The 20145-nt window shown below is 44.0% G+C and overlaps 1 protein-coding gene across 4 annotated transcripts in view; it reads left to right on the plus strand.

Annotated features, from left to right (window-relative positions):
- sox5 (SRY-box transcription factor 5) overlaps nt 1-20145 on the plus strand; it is a 247819-nt gene that overhangs the window by 175195 nt on the left and 52479 nt on the right. For all 4 annotated transcript variants that reach the window (XM_040035588.1, XM_040035586.1, XM_040035585.1 and 1 more), the window contains one exon: nt 5548-5770. In XM_040035588.1, coding sequence (XP_039891522.1) covers nt 5548-5770 — 223 coding nt within the window. The remainder of the gene's footprint in view (nt 1-5547; nt 5771-20145) is intronic.

Consider the following 20145-nt stretch of genomic DNA (forward strand, 5'->3'; position numbering starts at 1 on the left):
GACACCAGAAGGGAGGCTGTTGACATGTATGTGTATGTGGAAAGTCTTATTAATAATAGTTGATGTGGATTATTAAGTGCAAGCCTCTGCGCGTGTGTGTGTGTCTGGCAGGGGGTGGAATGGGGGCTTATCCGACTGCCTGCTTGGCATGTTGCAAGATGTGTGTTAAGTTTTTCTTCTTCTTTTTTTAAGGGGGATTCAGAGGGGGGGTGTTTAACAGTGCCAATCCCTTCAGCGCTGACTGTCAGTGAAGAGTGGCTGGAGAGTGAGGAGAAATAGGGGAGATTTACAAAGAGGTGGGGGGGGATGGTCTCTCCCCCCTTCTCTCTCTCAGGGCAGTTGTTGTAAAGTGATAGGGGGAAGTAAATGGCTCATCGGCGACTGCTTGACTTGGATGTGAGGCAGCAGGGGCAGCGGGAGGCGAGAGAGAGAGGGTGGGGGGCAGATTACAGCCTTATCTTGTCATAGTAAATTAACACGGTGGTGGAGAAGCGCTCAGCTCCACACTGACCTCTTCATTCTGGCTGCCTCGCCTGCCTGTTTGGCTTTGGCTCGGCTGCTCTACCTGCCCACTACAGCTGCACAACCACACTGAGTGAAAACGGCACCCGCGCATATTTTAAAAGCGTGAAAGGTGTCGGATTATTCACTTTTCTCCTTTTTTCTTATGTGTTTTATTCCCCCCCCCCTGCCTGTGAGTAAGAATAGCACTGCTCATAATGGTTTGCAAATGAATGTAGTTTCGCTAAAAAGGGTGTCTTTAAAAAAAAAAAAATTATTGAATGCGAACTTCTCGCTATGCAGCTGGACCCTGATTGGGTGGGAGCACCCTGAGTTCAAACGCGTTACGGGAAGGATTTTAGTCGGGAGTTCAGCGAGGTCAACCAATCAAATCCAGTTATGACACCGCCAAAATTACAGAGAGAAACAAAAATCTGTGTAAATGTATGTGAAAATTGTAAATGACAACAGGAAACGTTTAAGCCCACAGCCCGTGAATGAGATATTTTTCTCTTGCTTTCTTTCTTTTAGATCTTTTTATGTTTATGTTTGCAGATGCTGGCAAAAAAAAAAACTGTTTTCACATCAGGCAGAGGCAAGCATCTTCTCTCATAAATGTGCTAATGGACAAACACTAATTATTTCATTAACAGGCGAGATGCACGCTTACACGTTAGAAAACTATAAAGATATTTCATCAAGCATTATTTCTTATTCATTTTTCCTCTCTCTCTTTTTTGTCTAATTTGTATGTGTGATTATGTGTGTTCCTGTGTGTGTGTGTGTGTGTGTGTGTGTGTGTGTGTGTAAATGTGAATTTGACAGATTTAACACAGTCATTGAGCAGTCTTGAGACACAGTGGTCACACTTAATTTCTCATGCCAGTGATGCACTAATGAATCAACACACGCTTGCCTGTCAACAGTGAGAGGTCTTGGTAAAATATACTGGCGTATTTTTTTTCTTTTTTAGCCAAACTGCTACTTAAAATACAGCTGCAGGTTTTTAGATAAGGAAAGGGCAACTGTGTGCAATAAGACAATTAGAATCAGCAAATTAAAATTTTGTAATTTATTGGCTTTTTTTTCTCTTCAGTTTTGGGGGTCAGTCGCATAGCTCGATATTGTTGGAACGCAAGGAGAAAACTAATGCGTGTCGTTGTGTGTTTTCTTGCTTGTCCTCATCCTGAAGGACCCCCCGAGTCACCACTGACAGTGTCTGTGTTTAGCCATGGCATGTAAAGGGATTTGCTGTATCTGAGGTGTGTTAAGTGTATATATTGTGGAGATTGGCAGGCTCTGGCACAGGGCTGAGTCTCGCCCCCCCCCTCGCAGGAGCGATCGGTGACATTCTCTCGGTGTGTATTCGTGGGCACGTATTTTAGTTGAGCAGCTGTTTCCAGCTCTTCCTACTGCCACATTGTCCATGCCTTGATCCACGACGACGCGCCAAGCATCAAATATTGTTTTTCACACATACACCTTGCACAGCCCGAGACATGTCAGGCTGTGGCGCAGAAAGAAGGGAGAGAGAGAGTTTCTTCTGTCGGGCAACGGAGAAGGAGGGAGAGAAGAAGACGGAAGGAATAGGAGAAGGAAGAAAAAAAAGAAGAACATGAACAGCGGCATCTGTGCTGGCTGTAGGAAAAAAAATAGCATTTGGCAAGAGTTAAGTGTTTTTAAACCAACCTCCCCTCACAGATGAGCTTAAGAAGACAAAAGTTGTTTAATTCGGTTCCATTGCAGAGGCAGTAAAAGGATAAAGAGAGTGGGGCGCAATTTTTACTTTGTTCCAGTCATTTGGAAGAGAATTGACATCTGCAAACTAAAGGCAGAACCGCCCACACTGCCAGCCTGCCACATCCAGTGCATATAAATACATATATGCAGACACTCACACATTTACACACCTACAGGCTATGTGGTGCACTCACAGTGTCACACATATATGCACAAAAAAAACCTGCTCGCACAGACATGCACAGAGAGGAGGGCATGAACATTTACAGTAGCCAGAATTTCTGTTTGCACTCATGAATAAATGCATGCTGATGAGAAAAAGTTTTCGCCACCTGCGTTACTCCGGGATCGGCTGACTGACACCCATTTACAGCGGAGAATCTGCCTTGTGTCGTGTCTCTTTTTTGATCCCTCTGTCTTGGACTTTGCCGTACAAATCGCCAGCGAGGCGTGTGGATTATATGCCGGGAGGCTGATCGGGAGGTGGGGGGAGAAACATAAGCCATTTAAGTTGCCTTCGGGATAAGGCTGTCTGTCAGAGTTCACACATAAATAATGTCACAGGCCGTAATGTACCAGGTCTTTGAAGAAGCCATGGCTCCCTGCTAATTCCCTTTGATTGGGGAAATGACCTTCATTGTTGGACGCAGCGAGATGACATCTCTCTGGCAGCTTTTCGGCAGAGTAAAGAGATCCGACAACCCCTCACCCCCCACTCCTCTCCAACTCCATCTCTCCTCCGACCACCCCCCCCCCCACATCTCCCTCTGCATATTCTTGTTCTGTTTGTTTTGTTTGCGCGACATCTTTCTCGAAAGAAAGAGTGCGGCTGTTTTAAGTAGGCGCTGGATTAGATAAATGGGATGTGACAGGTGTGACCGCTGCCTTCAAGATGCCTGCTTTCCTCTTTGCTCTCTCTCTCTCCATGCATCTCTCTGTCAACTCGCACGCTCTCGCTCGCTCTCATTTCCTCTAATAACGCTGCTTCTCTCTTTTTTTTTTCTGGGGATTTCACTCAGTCTTTCTTTCTTGCTTTCTTTGACTTTTACACTCTTACGCTCTATCTCTCCCTCCGTCTCGTTACATTTGCACGTCGTGCCGGTGCTGATGCAACTCCTAATCACAAATCCGCTCATTTTTGAAGTCTGACTTTCCCTAATCTGAAGAACAGCGAGAGGGTGAGGGAACAAAGAGAGGCACGAGCAACCAACTCGGTCAGGTGGTCAGAGGAGAAGAGCAAAGTCTTTCAGGGCTTTTAAAATCACAAGACACTTGTGACACAAGGCTGTTAGCGGCCTCAGCAGCGACTGACTGAAACCTCATTACCCCGTCATATACAGTATACACAAACGTTCCAACCTTATCATTGCTGTCACAATCTGTCCCTCTGTTACAATGCATGTGCAAGAACGCCAAGGAGAGGATGAGTGAATTATTGAGTGCGCTGACTTATTCAGAGTGTGGAAACACACAGAGCCCAACACAGAGAGTCAGCGAAGTGTCAAAAATGCCAAGTGATAATGGTCTGCTGTACCTCTCATACAATGTTTGGCTTCCGACAACAAAAGCATCATCGATATGGAAAGCCTCTGCCTGGTTTTATGTTCTTAAAAGGTCAAGAAAAAGTAATTTGAGACTTTGTTTTGAGTTTTTTCTTTTCTTAAATTGTCCCATTTAAATGCTTTTTTTTTCTTAAATTAAAGACACAGATCAGTCTGTCTAGACTCTGAATGACTTCACTGTGGACTGTGATCTTAGTATTAAGTTCCACTTCCACCGGCAGCCTGCGAGTTAATGATTAGAAAACCATCTCCACCTTAATGCTCTGTAATGTCATTATTAAAGGTGGAATGTATCACCGCCTCCCCATGCCCGTCCATCTCTGTGTCTCTCCCAGATGCACACCCACACAAAGACAAACACAGGTACGGTGTATGTGTGCCGCTGTCACAGGTGGCGTGCCCCATACTGTAGTGAGATTAGCCAAAGATTAACCCTGTGGACCATTGACCCCACGAAGAGCTGAGCTGACAGACTGCGTGGCTGATTGACTGACTCATTTGTTTTTGTAATTAAACAGCAACACGCACAGTTTACCACACCTGAGTGCGAGTTCAAGAAGGAGCGCACTTCTGTGCATGTAGAGCATATATACCCTCATGAATCCATCTGTGCATGTGACAAAGAGATAACAGCGTTCCCTCTCGAAGCTGACGGCATCCTCACTCTCAGTGTCACCGCTAATTGGGCTGAGCCGGCGTTAAGTCTATAACGCCGCCTGTAGAAACAAACACAGGTTTTATGGGGTCACAGATTAAGATGCTAAGAGTTACTTAGCACTCGGCTACTGTCCTGAGGCTTGTTGTTCATGTTTGAGCTTTCGTTTTGAAAGGGAACAATAACGTCCGTACTCAGACTCGCTTATTTAAATGTAAATAAGTGCGTTCGAGCTGTCGGTGGTCGAAAATATGGCAGTGAAAGTTGATACAGATTTCTAAATATAATAAGAAAACAATAAGAAAAACAATGTTTAGTGGAAAGAGGTAAACTTGTTCTTCTGCAAAAGTCCACTTTTCTAAATATTTTTTTCAGCCACAGTCATTACTTCCAAGCATCGTTAAACTAAACGTGTTGGCAATAGAAGAGAGCTTTACTGTAAGCTGCATACGTTATAATTACTTGCTGACATGCTGATTGTCTTTTCTCCTACAATGATGTTTTTTGCCCTTTCAGTTCTTTATGAGTTTAGGGGAATGATTTGACCTCACAACAGAGCCGTTTTTGGAGTTGTTTTTTTTATCTCTGAATTTGACGGAGTTGCATCCACAGCATTAATTTTTGAAAATCTTAGGACAAAAGTAAACCAGCGCTGAAAGTTGGGCTTGGAATTTGTAGCATTGGACATCCCTCAAAGGAAGCCATTGAACGCTTTGTAATGAAGAGTTAGCGTGACACTTAAAGAGTGTGCAGTCTTTTACTGTTTCATGTGCTCGTTCTGTCAAGTACCTCCAAGTCAGTCAAATGCAGATTCCAGAGGATCTGAGAGAGAGAGAAGTAGTATGCCCTAACTTGAGATAACTGGACAGGGATGAAAGTTGTTGCTCTGGGGTATAAGAACAGGAGAAGTAGAAAACAGGAGCAAGAGTAGGGAAGAAAGATGGAGATAATGAATGGGTTTATGCCAGCTCCTCCCTCGTTTCCTCTTAATTTTCTTTCTCTACAGTTTGTTTGTGTCTTTAAAATCGCTTTTTTTGAAGCTAAGAATTGATGAATCCCTATCCCCCTCTTCTTCTTTCCTCTCTCCAGGAGCAGGATGGCACTAAGGGGAGCTCCCTGAGTCCTTACCCTCAGCACAATGCTACCTCACCAGGCAAAGAAGAGGGTGGAGGCGGGGGGCGCCTCTGCAGCGACGGGGGCTCGGCCGCGGGCACCCTGGGCACCCCCGAGAGACGCAAGGGCAGCCTGGCAGACGTGGTGGACACACTGAAACAACGCAAGATGGAGGAGCTGATCAAAAACGAGCCAGAAGGTCAGTGATGAAAGGAAACGCTTGTTACAGCCAGATGTGTGATCTGCAGGTCCCCACCATCTCCCTGGCTCTGCGCCCGACTTTTATTACACTCTGTTGTCGTTTCCCTCTTCTTCATCATCTTCTTTCTTTCTTTCTGTCTTATTTTCTTTCTCTCTCTCACTCTTTCCCTCTGTTCTGAGCCCACACACATTCAGATGAGAGGCCAGCCTTTGTTTTTTTTCCAGCATACAGACAGACAGCATTGGCTGCTTGGGCCTATTGTCCACCGTGCCTTGCATATTTATCACAACCTGACAAATAAGATGCAAGTGTGGATGCATGTTCTTGTGTGTGTAGTGTGCACTGGAGTGAGTGTGAAAGGCCTCCAAACATACTTTAGTAGATTAACAAATCACCAAATGTTTCCCTGCTTTAATTTGAAGCAGTTACTTAAAAATTCTCTCAGCTCAGTGATCATCTTATCACCTTTCTTAGTAATTTTGTAACATGTTCTGTTGGATACAGATTCCAAACATTGTTTTTCTGCAGGGCCTCCATAGTTAAGCTCGATTAGCCCCCACATTTGACTCTCAAATTTATCCTCAGGCTAAACAGTTGGAGTCTAGAGAAGATAAAGTTAGCCCACTAATGTCCACTGCTCCCACAAATGGGGGCTTAAGTCACCATGAAATGCATTTAAGAGATAATGTGACAACAGGTGTCCATCCCCTTTAGGAAGATGTGCTAATATAAATAACAGGTTACTGTATTGGTGGGGATGCTTCACAGAGAAGTCAGTGTCAACTTTAAAGGATATACTGCACCCCTAAGAAATGCAGCTTAGAGCCTGCAACATGTTGGGGTCGTACCAAAACCTGTTGTGCAGGAAAGTCCTATCTAATTAACCCGAATAGATCCTGATTGAGACGAGTTGATTAAGAGTCAGTTTCCATCAAAAACAAAAACAGTTTGTCAGAGTTGGACGTGATGTTGGTATGATGTCACCTGTTGGTCTCTGGACTGAATGTTTTGCGTTGTGGCTTCCAGTATGCTTGTTGTTTTTGGAGCCGAAAGTGATATTTAGGCGAGAGTGAAGCGTTAAGTTATCAGCTAAGTGTAGTCAAGTTTGTGAGCAAGCTGCTTCCATAAGCAAAACGGACGCAAAGCCTTAAAAAAATCCAAACAGGTGGGTTTTAAAAGAAATGCACCCTTCATATAGGTGTTACAATTAGGGGGAACGATCCGTGGATGCAGTTTATGTAGTGTTTTATCATCTATTGGGGATGGACGAGCTTTTGGACCCAGCCTGAAGTGGTCGCTGGAGAACAGCTTTCAAGTCTGCAACGCGTTAATATTTGTACATCTCTGACCAAGCAGCCTCAAGCTCACATAACGGCATACCCAAAAGGTGAAAAAACAGCTCAGTGGTGCAGTGTGGATTTGCCTTTAAAGTGTAGGTGCATTATGTGTTTGTATTCTGCCAGTACATCAACAGGCTTTCATTTCAAGCTGTGATGCACTAACCTTATTTTCCAGGCTTTTCTGCCGAGTTTTCAAAAGGCCGAGACTGTTGGTCAGCTCTCGCTGTCTGGTTGTTTTTATTCCAGTCGATAGAGAGGCCTGTTGTGGCACATTTTTAAGGAAAAAAAAACAGAAAGAGAGAAAAACTGAACTGTTTGTTGAGCAGAGCTGTAATTGAGGTGTGTTTTGGGTTGTTCGCTGCTTCACTGGACCTCGTGAACTGGCTGCACAGGAAAAAAAAACAACAATAATGGATCTTTATGAGTCAGCCAGCGGAGAGTGAGAGAAGGGGAAGGAAGAGACAGAAGGTGAAGGTAGGGAAAGTGAAGAAGAGAAAGACCAGTGTCTTCACAGACCCCATTAGCACAGTGCCACAGCGGAGCAGCATCCAAACCGACCTGGAGCATTAGCTTCTCTATGTTTAAATGAGACGCGCTAACAAAAGGCCCCAGCGCCTCAAGACCCAGCACGCACACACAAACCCAGGCTAAAGAAAAAAGAAAAGAGAGCAAAGGAAGAAAAAGGAGGCTGAGAAAAGATGAAGAGAGGCAGAGGGAAATGGAGGAAGTGGGGGGGGGGACGATGAGGGGCAGTATTGAACGTGAGATAGAAATCCCTTTTCTGTGTTCTGTGCCCGGCTAGCTATTGTTTGGCTGTGTGGCTCACAAAGGCCATTAGCAGCAAACAGCAGGTTGGGATGAAAATTTAATGAAGGCTTTAATCATTATGAAAGGCCTGGAATATTACTGCTCTCTCTCTCTCTTTTTCACACACACATACACAAAGCCTCCAGCTGGATCAATGAGACACACATACACATTCATAGTGTACGAACATTGACACCAGGAGGGATGTGAACAAGGGGCCAGGGACACAAAATGGGTCAGAAAACGATAAACATCTTGAAACAGAAAGAAGGGCTTGACTTATCGAAGGCAGGCCCTGAGCTCTTTAGACATCACACACACACACACAGAGACACACAGACAGTCACGCTCGCTAAGAATGCCTTAAGTTTGAAAGATTTAGTTTTGTGTCTGTGGCTAGTGCTGCTCTACTTAGGCTAGATGAATGGAGATAGTAGATACTAGGTCAGTGTGAGTGCTGTTAAAGCCTTTGGGAGCACATATACTTGCGCATGTGCATTTGCATATGTATTTGTGGCAGAAAGTGTGTGTGTTTGCTGTGGGAAGGATTGCATTTGGTTGCATACATGTAAGGTGTGTGTGTTGGCCTCTAATAAATGACTAGCCATGTTGTCCCCCATGGCCTGGCCCAACCATGCTCCACCGCTCTCCTGCTCTCTACATTCATCTCCTGTCTTAATCCACGGCCACCTGCTACCCGCGAGATACTCACACACACACGGGCACACTCTCTCAAACACACTGCTACAAAACATGTGCAAAGACACACACACACAGACACACAGCGTTCTGTCTTTAATAAATTCTTCAGCAGTGACAAGGCGAAGATAAAAATGCCATGACAAAGCGTGCGTGCGTGTGCGTTCCTGTGCGTTCAACTCGATGCGAGAGGCCGCCAGGCAAGCGGCTCGTGCTGGAACGTGCGCGTTGTGCCATTACATGGAATTATGAGTGCAGAGCGCAGAGCATGGCAGGAGGCTCGGGGTCAAGAGGAGACGCGGTGCAGAAACCCAAGAGAGATGGCTGCACGAGCACACGCATGCACACCTGGACAGCTACCTCGGAGTCATCATTTAACCTTTTGTGACCCATACGCCACAGAGCAACCCCCAGTGATAACCTATTAGCCCAGTCAGACAGACAGACATACAGACAGACAGAAGTTATAAGCTGCAAAAAGAAAAATGAGGGGAATTAAAAGGAGGAGTAACATCACTAAATGGGGCACAGATGTTCCTCTCGGCCCCTGGAGTGGTGCCTCCACTGCCCTGGACTTTCACCAGACACTCAGCCTCCTCTCCTCTCCTTTTCTCTCCTCTCTTCTCCTCTCCTCGTCTCACTACATGGCGGCATGGACTGTAAGTGGCTCGCACATTAAGTGCCAGCTGAGCTCCATCTCTGGACCCGTCTGTTGACCCTCTGCTACCCAGCTACAGCTACCAGTCACTGGGGCTTCATAGCCTTTGGGATTGTTTTTTTTTTTTTATGTTTTTTTTTTTCTTTTTTAGCTTCAGCTGTTACAGGGATAAACAAAGCTTCCCAGCCTGAAGTCGCTCAGAAAATCTGCTGTGTGTGTTTTTTTGGTTGATACAACTTTCGACTTTGTATTTAGCTTAAATTCTGTTGCAAAAACTGAGACCCAGTTACTCAGAAAAGTCAAAAATCTTGTTGCAAATAGTTTAATGTGGACAGTATTTACTTTTTACAGTCTATGAACAGTAAAAGAAGCAAAGAGCGCAGGTGAGGGAGACACCATTAATGCTTACATCCTGTCACACCATCTCAATGTTTCGCCAGGTGTAGTTTTCTAGAATGAAAATTGTCCCGACACGAATGTGATTACACTATAACAAGGCTCAAAGCTGTTCTTTGAGCAACCACCTCGTTATATTACCTATATCATTAAAATGTATTATTATTATTTCAAGAAAGAAACATTGTAGCTTACTTTTATAGGTACTTTTTTTTTCCCTTGGTGCTTTGGGCACCTCAGGGCAAGTCCTGTTTCATTCCATTACATTTAAGAGAAAGCAGATGTCTCCAAAACTGGGCAACTCACACCACAGCAGTTTACATGGATAAATAGCACCACAGGCCAGAGGAAAGCTATGTGAATTAAATTCTGGGGTGAGCTGTCCGTTCAACTTAACAACATTTAGGCATTTTAGCATTTGAAGATTTGAGGAAAAACAAGAAACAGCCTTGAAATATCTTTTTTTTTAAAGGTATTTGCTTTTTATTCAGACCAAAGTCTGCAGGAAACTGGATTCTTAGTGTGACACTTCCTTTCCTTCATACAACTTGGGAAAGAGTTTTGTACTAGTTTGAAAGTAAACGTTAACATTTGCATAAAAGAAAAAATGTACCTGAGTCTACTGCCATCGATATGAATGAGAGTACAAGCAATAATACTGTCATGTATTTGATGTATGTGTCTCTCCTGTCAGAGTGTTTGTCGGGGTCAGTAAATGGCAACGCTGTCGTTTCAGCGAGCCAGCGTGCATGTTTGAGGTCAGAGCCTCGCCACTCTTCTTTATCGCCTAATTTTGTACATACGTGCACGGAAACAAGAGACGCACTCGTCCCCACACACTTGTAACCTCGCACGCCGGTCTGCAGCCCTGCAACCTTAAGGTCAACCAAAACGGTATTTTACTGCTGAGCGTACTCGCCGCCCCGAGCTCCTCGAAGGCACAGGTTTCCATACTGAAAATGCCAACTCAGTGACAGATGTCATGCAGCACACAGTCACCGACACATGCTCGCACATGTACGCGCAGCACTTCATCTATTTTCGAGACATGGAGGGGTACCAGGGGCTTGCTTTTAGAGAGCACTGAGGCATTTTATAGGACAGCACTTAGGCGAGGCCATTGTGCCACACAGGCGCACAGTGGCCGGAGCTCCCTCACGCCTGCGTACACTCCAATGGGTGACAATGGGAAGGGCGGATACATTCTTCCTAAGAAGAAGGAGAGAGAGAATGAAAGGAAGGGGGGGGAAAAGGAGGCAGAGAAGCGGAGGGATCGAGGCAGTTTCTTGTTCATCCGTCCATCAGTCGCGTCACCTCCCCTCTACCCCCTCCTCATCCTCACTTTGCCTAATCCTACTTCTTCTCTGCTATCTGGGGGGTTACGTCAAACACGCTCGCACACATGCACACACTACAAACATCAACAATGGCATGTACGGCCCTTGCAAGTCACCACACAGACCTCTTGATTTTTTTATTTATTTTTTTTTAAGCAGAGATCCCTGAGGGGAATTTGCAGACTGCAACACACACATATATGGATCTAAACACACACAGCAGCAGGTTCACACCCCTAGCGTGGGAGCGGGTTGAACGTCTTTATGTGATTTCCACCCTTTGTTGGTAATTAGTTAGTTGTATAAATTAACATGAAGTGCAGCAGGACTCTCGCAGCCATTGTTTGCCGCGATTATTCTTGTCGCACTGGGAAAAGGAAAGCAAGTGAAACCAAACCGAGGGGGGACGTTGAAAGAGATTTTTTTTTTCCTTTTTGCTTTTGTCAACTCGCTAAAAATGAAGGGATGAAGCAAGAAAAGGCGTGATTTTTCTCATTCGCCAATCAAAGCGCTCCAAATGTACGGACAGCATTTGCCGAAGAGAAGTTGACACCATGCTTGTGAGACTGCTGCTACCTTGAACCCTTTCCTAAGGAGATGTGGACTCGTGTTTTGTGTTTTATGCTTCACCACCTATTCGGTGACCTGGTGGAAAAAGAAAAAAGCCCTCAGTAGTAAAAAAATTCAAACATTCTTTGCTTAGAAAGATCTCCACATTAAAAAAAAGAAGAAGAAGAAGAAAGAAACAACGACCTTTTGCTGAAATAAAACTCACTTTGAAGCAGGAAAAAGTGGACGCCTCGTGTTGCTTATCCAAGAAAAACCAAACCTTTTTATTTATCGTTCTCTCCACTTATCCGAGTCTCATTGTGCTAGTTAACTTCGCTGGGTTTGTTATAGAAAGGGGGAAAAAAATCATCATGGACATGGCTCACAATTCAAATCGAGTCAATTTGGCATTTCTTTTTCTTTTCCTTTTTTTCGTTCTTTCTTCTTTCTCCTTTTGTGGCATGAGAAACAGGCAACGTCATGGGGCGAACCTGAGGCCTATTGTGGGGCTGGCCATTGTTGGCTTGATGAAAGGCGCATTCAAGTCACTTTTCTCATTGAATTGTTTTGCGTCCGCTTTTCAGCGTTGCATTCTCTCTCCAGCGTTGCACGAGACAATCGCTGAGGATGAAACTCTTTTTCTGCCATTCTTCCGTGTCCAGATGAGCAATATTAAGTAGATGAATAGTGTGTGTGTGTTTGTGTTTTTGAGGGGAAAAGCAGTGCCCCAGCTTTTGTCCAATACATGAGCATAAAAGCGCTTACACAGAGGAGAGAGGGTCCTGTGGTTTTTCTTAAGGTGTGTGTGTGTGCGCCTGTGTGTATTATTGCCCCCCCGGCGTGGCATTAAGTTAAGGACAAAGGCTCGAGCTTCATGAATCAGCCGGGGCTTCCATAGCTTAGCTGCTGTGACCTAGTCACAGTTTGACTGTCCTAGAGTACAGTGTGTGTGTTTGTGTGTGTTTGTTGATATCTGATGATGAGTTGGGCAAGAGGTGTGCGTTTCTTCAAGGTGAGATTGTAATTGTGCATGTGTGCTACATGTTTGGGCTTCTGTGCGCGTGCATTTGTGTGAGTCTCCCATAAAGGCCTAACTCCCAAATATTAGACAGGCCCCAGTGTTTTGGCACTCACCCATTAATTTCCATTCAGCATCATGTCCCATGACCAAATCAGCGGAATCCATGATTTATCTATTCAGCTTTCTCATAAACTCTCTTCATTTGCACACCCACTTGTTGTTTTTCTTCCTTTTTCTCTCATTTTCCTTTTGGTCTTTTCTCCCATTCCCATGGAGAGTCAGAGGAATGTTTTTATGCTGCAAAATGGCTGCAAGATTAATGAGTTTTGTGCAGAGTGCGCTGACTTTCATTTGTCCCTCAATTACTTTATCAAAAGGATATGAAATGCGGCAGAAAATCTCCAAACTTTTCACCGAGGCACTTAAGCAACAAGAACACTCTGAGAAACACTGTGGTGCAATTGCTGTTTGGAGTTCAACCAGTTTTTCAAAGGGGCCAAATAACTGTGCCCTCCAACATTTTTACTTTGTGAGAAAAATTGTCAAGTTAGCCAACAACTTCAACAATCTTCCATTAAGTAGTTTAGTGACATACCAGCAGTTACTTTGTGAGTAGGTGGATGTTGCATTTTGGAAAGAAATGCTCGAGTTTTTCTCTTTTTTTTTTTCATCTTGACTCTTTGCCACAACAAAATATAAAAAGGTATCACTTAGCTGCAAGGTTTCCACAAACTTCTCTTAATGTGTACATTTTGTAGTGCGTGCACAGGAAGGCACTGAGCTGACTTTAAATAGGTGGAAATTGCTCACAAGTTATGCTTTTGAGAACTTGAGTAACATATATGCTGTAGTGTATGAGCTGCCTGTTTTATATTTTGTATTTCTCGGTTAATTACAGGTCTGTCATTTCCTTACTGGGCACAACAATGTGCTTAATGTGCTCTGGTGCTGATAAAAACCTCATAATTCATTGACTATATCATTGTGTTACACTAGTAACCTTTTGCATGTTCAGTTAATCTGTCTTATAAAGTTCCACCAAAACATAATTTTACTTGTAGTGTAATTGATATACAGCCTGAGGACCAGAAAGCTTTAAAATCCAAACTATAAAGGCCAATGTATAAGCCTTCTGTAGGATATAAAATATGTATTTTAAACAGAAGCGAGTATCCTCTGTGATTAGCTTATTAGCAGACTTTCTTACTTTTTATTCCATACATTAACCAAATCTCTTGCTGTACATTGTGGTAACGTATACAGTATGTGTGTAAGGGACTGCACTCCGGTTTCCCCTGTATAATCCATGTAGGCTTGTTGCAAAGTAGCACAATAGCACAATCTGCTCAGTGCAATTTTACATCTCAGCTCTAACACAGATGTGAAAGCGTCAGAGCTGTCGTCCGCTCTCGCCCATGTCAGCAGCGTCCAGAGCAGGATTTAAAGCCTGACATGGATGTAAAGGGGCTCTAACAACCTGATTGGAGGCGTGGGATTGATGTCACCACATAGCTCTAGTTATATTCTCTGCACACACATACTTTCAAGTCTGCATACACGTGCATGATAAATGCACCAAGCTGTTTGACCTGACCAAGGAGTCACAGCTTCCCATGATGCATCAGGGATAGCGAATGGCCACACGCCAGCTATCCACGTAGTCACCACCCACGAGCCAGCCCCACCGTTTCTGCTCCGTCCTATATCACAGATATTAAGGTGGTGTTCTTCAGCACGCAGAGAGTAACAAATCTGTCTTGTAGTGTGTCAGGAAACCAGTCCTAGTCTGGTCCAGCAGCCAGTCAGTGTGTCAGCCTTTGAAACCACAAGGTCTTTATTAATTAACCCCGGGCTGGCTGCTCAAAGGGGTAAGGTCCTGCAGATGAAGTGGCAGCGTCTGTGTTGTCAGCCGCATAGGTCACGACCTGCCCCTTCAGCATGACCCCGGCCTTATTTGAGCCAGATGTTAAGGAGCAAGGGTCTGCGCTGCATTCTTTTCTTTCCCTGCTGCTTGGCCAGCAGAGCGGTCACCATCAGCGACTCGAGTCAGAGCTCTGATTTTCTTCTGGGTAGATCGCTGCTGTTCTCCTCTGTCTGCCACCCCACACCCCACCTTTTTCCCTCTCTCTGTCTCCCTGTGGGATCCATCCTTTCACCTCTCCCCCTCCCTTCCCTCTGTTTTTCCCCCTCCTTCCTTGTTTGGCCCATTGCCCCTTTCCGCTTCGCTCAAGGGAAAGAGTGCCGTGTGTGTATTGCCTGGCAGTATGCCCGCTCTCATCATTTTCTCCCCATCCCCTCCTTTGCTTTTTATGCCATCTTTCCCTCGTATCTCTCTCTTCTCTCACTCATTCCGTGCTTTTTACCCCTCTCCTATCTATGCCTAAATTCTTCTTCTCCGCCACGCTCCCTTCATCTTTCTCCTTCCCACCTCCCTTTGTCCCCATCACTCTTTCCACCTGCTTCTAATCACTAACCCTCCATCTCTTTCACTCCCTGCTTTCATTCATACTTCGCTCTGCGTCTTTCTCTCTTCCATCCTCCCTCTTCTCCCCCCCCCCCCTCATCCTTTCCTCGGCTGGGCTCAGGAGCAGTGAACAGGTGTTGTCTCCTTTTGATTTGGGTGCGTTCGGATTAATGCTGTCAGCTCAGCTGTTAAAACAACTGCCACCGCCAGATGCCAGTCAGTTTGGGGCTGGAGTTGTCACCTACACACAAACACACAAACACACACACACACACATACACACACATATTCAAACATCCAAACATGCTCAGATGCAAGTGTGCTTGCACACGCACACGCGCACTCACACACACACACAAGCACTTGGCCTCTTGGCTCATTGTAATACTGACAGAGCAAATCAGCTGTTGTATGCCAGTCTTCTCTATAACCCAGGTGTGTGTTTCTGTAGCCTTTCCAAAACATCACAGACAGTCAGTATAAAAGAGTATATGACAAGATACTGCAGTGATCATTAATACACTGCCAGAGTTGCTAAAGACTCACTTAGACGGTCATCTTTTAAGGGTGTTTTTTGTCTTTAACCATAGCAATACTCACACCGGTTCCAGTTAAGAAGAATACTTAATGTTCTGAGTGGGGCTCGATGAATTTTCTAAACTCAAAGAATGACTTTACCAGCGTTTTCTTAAGTTGTGTTCGGGGCTGTAAACCATGGGAGCGGGCATTTAGCAGACAGGAAATATGACTCTTGTGAGTCCCTTAATTTAATAGACGAAATCTTGGCGCACTAAATGACGATGCTAAAAGTCTTCCTGTTGTGGACAGTTACTTTGAAGCGAAGAGACACCACTTAACCATTTCGGGATCTTAAATTAAGCAGTTTGTCATTCAGAAGTTAGTTTTAATTAGATATTTGTCTAAAAATAATAATAAAAGACAAGTAGTACTAACCAACCTCTGATGGATCAGCTGAATTTCCTTGTTGGTGGATAACAGCAAAAAAAATGACATTTAGTGATGTCAGCTGCCAATTTCTTTTGCCAAATCAGTTTTGCCCTCTCTGTAAATTTTCTGATCGTGTGAAACACGGTCAGTTTTCTCATTTTAAGTTTTTTTTAAAAGGTTTCCTGCACAAAAGAGAGAATAGATAACTATAGAAACACAGCAAAAATACTGACGTCAACCCAAATGTTCACAATCGGTACATTCAAGTAAAAGACATTTGATGAAGAACCATTTTCTGCCTGTCAGTTGCTTAAATTTAGAATGTGGTTCCTTGTTGTTCAAGTTTGTTAGTAAAATGATGATTTAAAATTATGATCAACTGTGAATATCAGCGATTAGTAACAGTGCTATTTATGGCTCCATCAGATGTGGGTAGAGACTGCAGACTCACTGGAGGTACACGTGTGTGTCTGTGTGTGTCATATGGTGGGTTGCTGGCCCTGTAGTGGTGATACTGGTGCCTTTCTTTCTCTGGGTTTCCAATTTAAATCATATATTCATATTTTATCTTTTTATCAGTTCAGACTCATGATGGTGGCTTAAGAAGAGCCACACAGAGAGACATTTTTAAGGTGGTGCTGGTTTATCTGGCACTCTTTCTCCCAAACTCACATATTCTAATATTGAGCCCTATTTGTAGTGTACCCCCCGCCTCCCAATCCCACGATCAGATTGTCAGTTTACGCTTGTTGCTGTTTTGTAACCCACCAACTGAACCATATTTTACCCCATTTTACTGCCGATCACGGCCTCCTCGTCCATTTTGTTGGTGTGTTGAATTACACTAACAAAGTTATTTCCAAGGTTATTATACCCCACTGTAGTCTCCAGTTTCCAGCGAGCCAAACGTTGTTAGGACAATTAGTCCAATCAAGGAGTCATGGGTGTCTTGTGGGAGAAGGAGGAAAAGAGGGTCAACACAGACAGGAATGTTCAGGGAGAAAATAAGTACCACACAACATGTTGTGTTTATAAGGGTTTACAATAAATGTGATGTGATATTTATCAATAGAGTTCATGCACCCGACTTGACTCAGTTATCTTGTTCTGAAAAAGATATGAATGATAAGATTAAGCGCGGGTTGATTTAATTAAAAAAAGAGAACCACAATATGTTTTGATAAACATTGGTTTCTAGTTTATTTCCAAAGAAAAGCTGAAGCAGTGTCGTAGCAGATATTCCAATCAGATTTTGGCTTTGAGTAAATTGAATTTGAATTTTTTGACAGCCGTTTTAACCCACTTCAAACTTCAGCTGGTAGTGGGTAGACCTGTTACACTGTTATCTTCCATAGTATATTACTTGTATAGAAGTGAATGTTCATATTAAACAAGACCAAAGTTTCAAATAATAAGGTCAACATTTTGTACAAGTAATACCCGTGAGGCATAAGCTCGGGCTCCAGACTTCTCTAAACGCTTGGTTTCAGGCAGGTTTTTCTTCTGCTGGCTCTGTATGATTTAAGTGTGAGAGTGAATATGTCTGAAAGGGTTGTCAAGCACAGCTCACAACTTTAGAAAGGAGCCGTTTAAAGCAGCGGCAGAAGTTCACTTTTCAGTTCCCAAACACTTTGTCTTCCAGCTCCCAAAATGTTGACTTGGAAACTTGTATTTGGTGCTTTTTGTTAAAAATTGTAAGTCTAAAGACTGAGGGGAAGTACAGTAACCCTGATGACATCACTGTCACCTCCACAGGGTTGTTGTTTTACTTCACTGTTGTTACGTCATCCCTCGTTATAGTTTAATTATATCAAGTTGCTCAAATGTCAGCAGAGGCATTGGTTCAAATCCAGGCTAGCCAGACCTTTACTCCGGGTCTTTCTCCTGCTCTTTCCCCCTTCCTTTCTGTCTATCTCTGTAATTTGCTTCGTAAAATAAAGGCAAAGACACCCACAACTCTGTCATTTAATGCGTGAGTTTTACTCTTCCTATTTGCTAGCCACAGATGGCTAAGTGATCTAAACGTGACCTAACCATCAGTTGTTATCAACGAGGCATCTCGTCAACCAAACTTATTTCTTCGCCTAACTGCGGCGTAATCTTGCCAGGAAAACTTGAGAATAGGAAAAGATTTACAAGGAGCGACGTTGACATGCCCGAGTAATTGGTGCGCGGTGACCCATAAGGCTCCAACAGGTCAGACACACACACACACGCAAACACACACACACACACACACGCAAACACACACATGCTAGTCAGCAGAACATTCCACTGCTGTTTGGACTGTTGTTGCCATTGGTCTAATGGTTCTCACATGTCTGTCGCCCTATCTTTGAGCTGCACACAGGACAATGTGGGCTATTCTTAAGACTTTACAACATGCTCTGTCTCAAGCCGTTCAGCGCACAGATGGAACAAACATTCACACATAGAGAAGAAAGACAAAAAAGAGACAGAGATGGATATCAAGACTCAAACAGACACATAAACAGAGGGAGAAGTGTGTGCGCATGTGTGCGCGTCTGTTTGCTCTTGTCAGCGGCGTCCGCGTTAACTGGAATAGGCGGATCCCGCCTCCGCTGTCCGGCAAAGCAAAGCCACTCTAAAGCCAAGCCAACTGTCAATCAAACAGCCAACACAGGGCCAAACTATGATAACATCAGAAATAACGGTCTTCACCCATCAGTCTCACACGCGCGCACACACACATAAGAGGTTAAAGTCTCAGCTCAGCACTGTTTGAATAGGCTTCCAACATGCAAAACAGCATTAGTGTGTCAGCAGTGTCTTGCTGTTCTGTCTGTCTCTCTGTCATTGCTTTGACAGGCAGACGAAAAATGTCATGACTCGCAAGAGAAAACGCTGCTGCTGTGTGTCTGCGTGTGTGTGTATGCGTGCACGCGCACGGAAGCGCGCACTCTCAGTCTGTCTCTTGTGTAGTTAATGCGTGGGTCCATTCCCCTTCTATACTCGGCAGGCCCAATACACAATGTCTTCTTTTGTTGTCACGTTAAAGTGATGCAATAAAGCTGTGCAGTGACAAGGACGGCCCGGGGGCTGCTGCAGTGACAGAGACGTCGAGTGTGTTGCGTGCGTGTGTGTGTGTGTGTGTGTGTGTGTGTGTGCGTGCATGGAGTGGAGACAAGAGCACTGAAGAGGGGTTATTGCCACGAGACAGATTGCAAGTGTCATTTTCCATTACAGCAGCCTGAGCCACTGTGTGTGTGACACACACACATGCACACACACGCACACAAGGTGCACATGCCTTGGCCCACTTTAACAGGATGCTTTTGACAGGGAGAGATGTGCATGCGTTAAGAGCACTGGCCCCTAGTATTTAACTCCATCCTTATAGAAACACATTTAATGATTTTTTTCCCTTTTACTTTAGATGGCTTATCTGATTGGTTGAGCCACAGCTCATTGGTATGAATCTGATTTTTCCATGAAAGTAAAGACTTCAGGTAAATTGCATTTGAATTTGCAAGTAACTAATAGATGCTGAAAACCTAATTTTAGCGATTTACATAGTTTAGTTGAAAGATTACATCACAAGCCATATTTAAACCCTTGTTAAACAGGCTGAAAACATATTGGATCATTTAAAAAATCTAAAGGTAAAACAGAGATTTTCTTAGTTGTATTTCTTTATTTCTTTCTTTATTTTTAAAGTTCACAGTCACAAGATGCAGGGTTTTTTATGTGGCAACAGAGCAGCTTTTCAGAGGCTCCTCAGTGAATACATTGAGTTTTAAATACAGCATGACCCATTGTTGCATGTGAACTTCTATTATCTATTCAAAAGTCTCTCATGAGGCTCTGTTTGTTAACCAGGCAATTAGCAGGCAGTATTTGGTGGTTATCAGTACTTCAGTTGACACTTGGTCTCTTCAGCCTGTAAAGTATGAGGCAGTAAAATGAAAATGGGATCTGTGTTCAGTCCCATAGCTTGTCCCTAATAAGGTGTGGTGGCAGCGGCTATCAGGGGCTGAGCTGAATTAGTCCGCAGTGGATTCAAATGTCTAGATCCTATCAAACACCATTTAATGATAATGGAGGTCACAGAGGCAATTGGGAAAATGCTGTGTGTATGTCTGTGTGTGTGAAAGGAACGTTTCTCTGTCTCCCGCAAAAACACAGCATTAAG

Source organism: Simochromis diagramma, unplaced genomic scaffold (assembly GCF_900408965.1).
Source record: "Simochromis diagramma unplaced genomic scaffold, fSimDia1.1 OVJJ01000816.1, whole genome shotgun sequence".
Classification (NCBI taxonomy): domain Eukaryota; kingdom Metazoa; phylum Chordata; class Actinopteri; order Cichliformes; family Cichlidae; genus Simochromis; species Simochromis diagramma.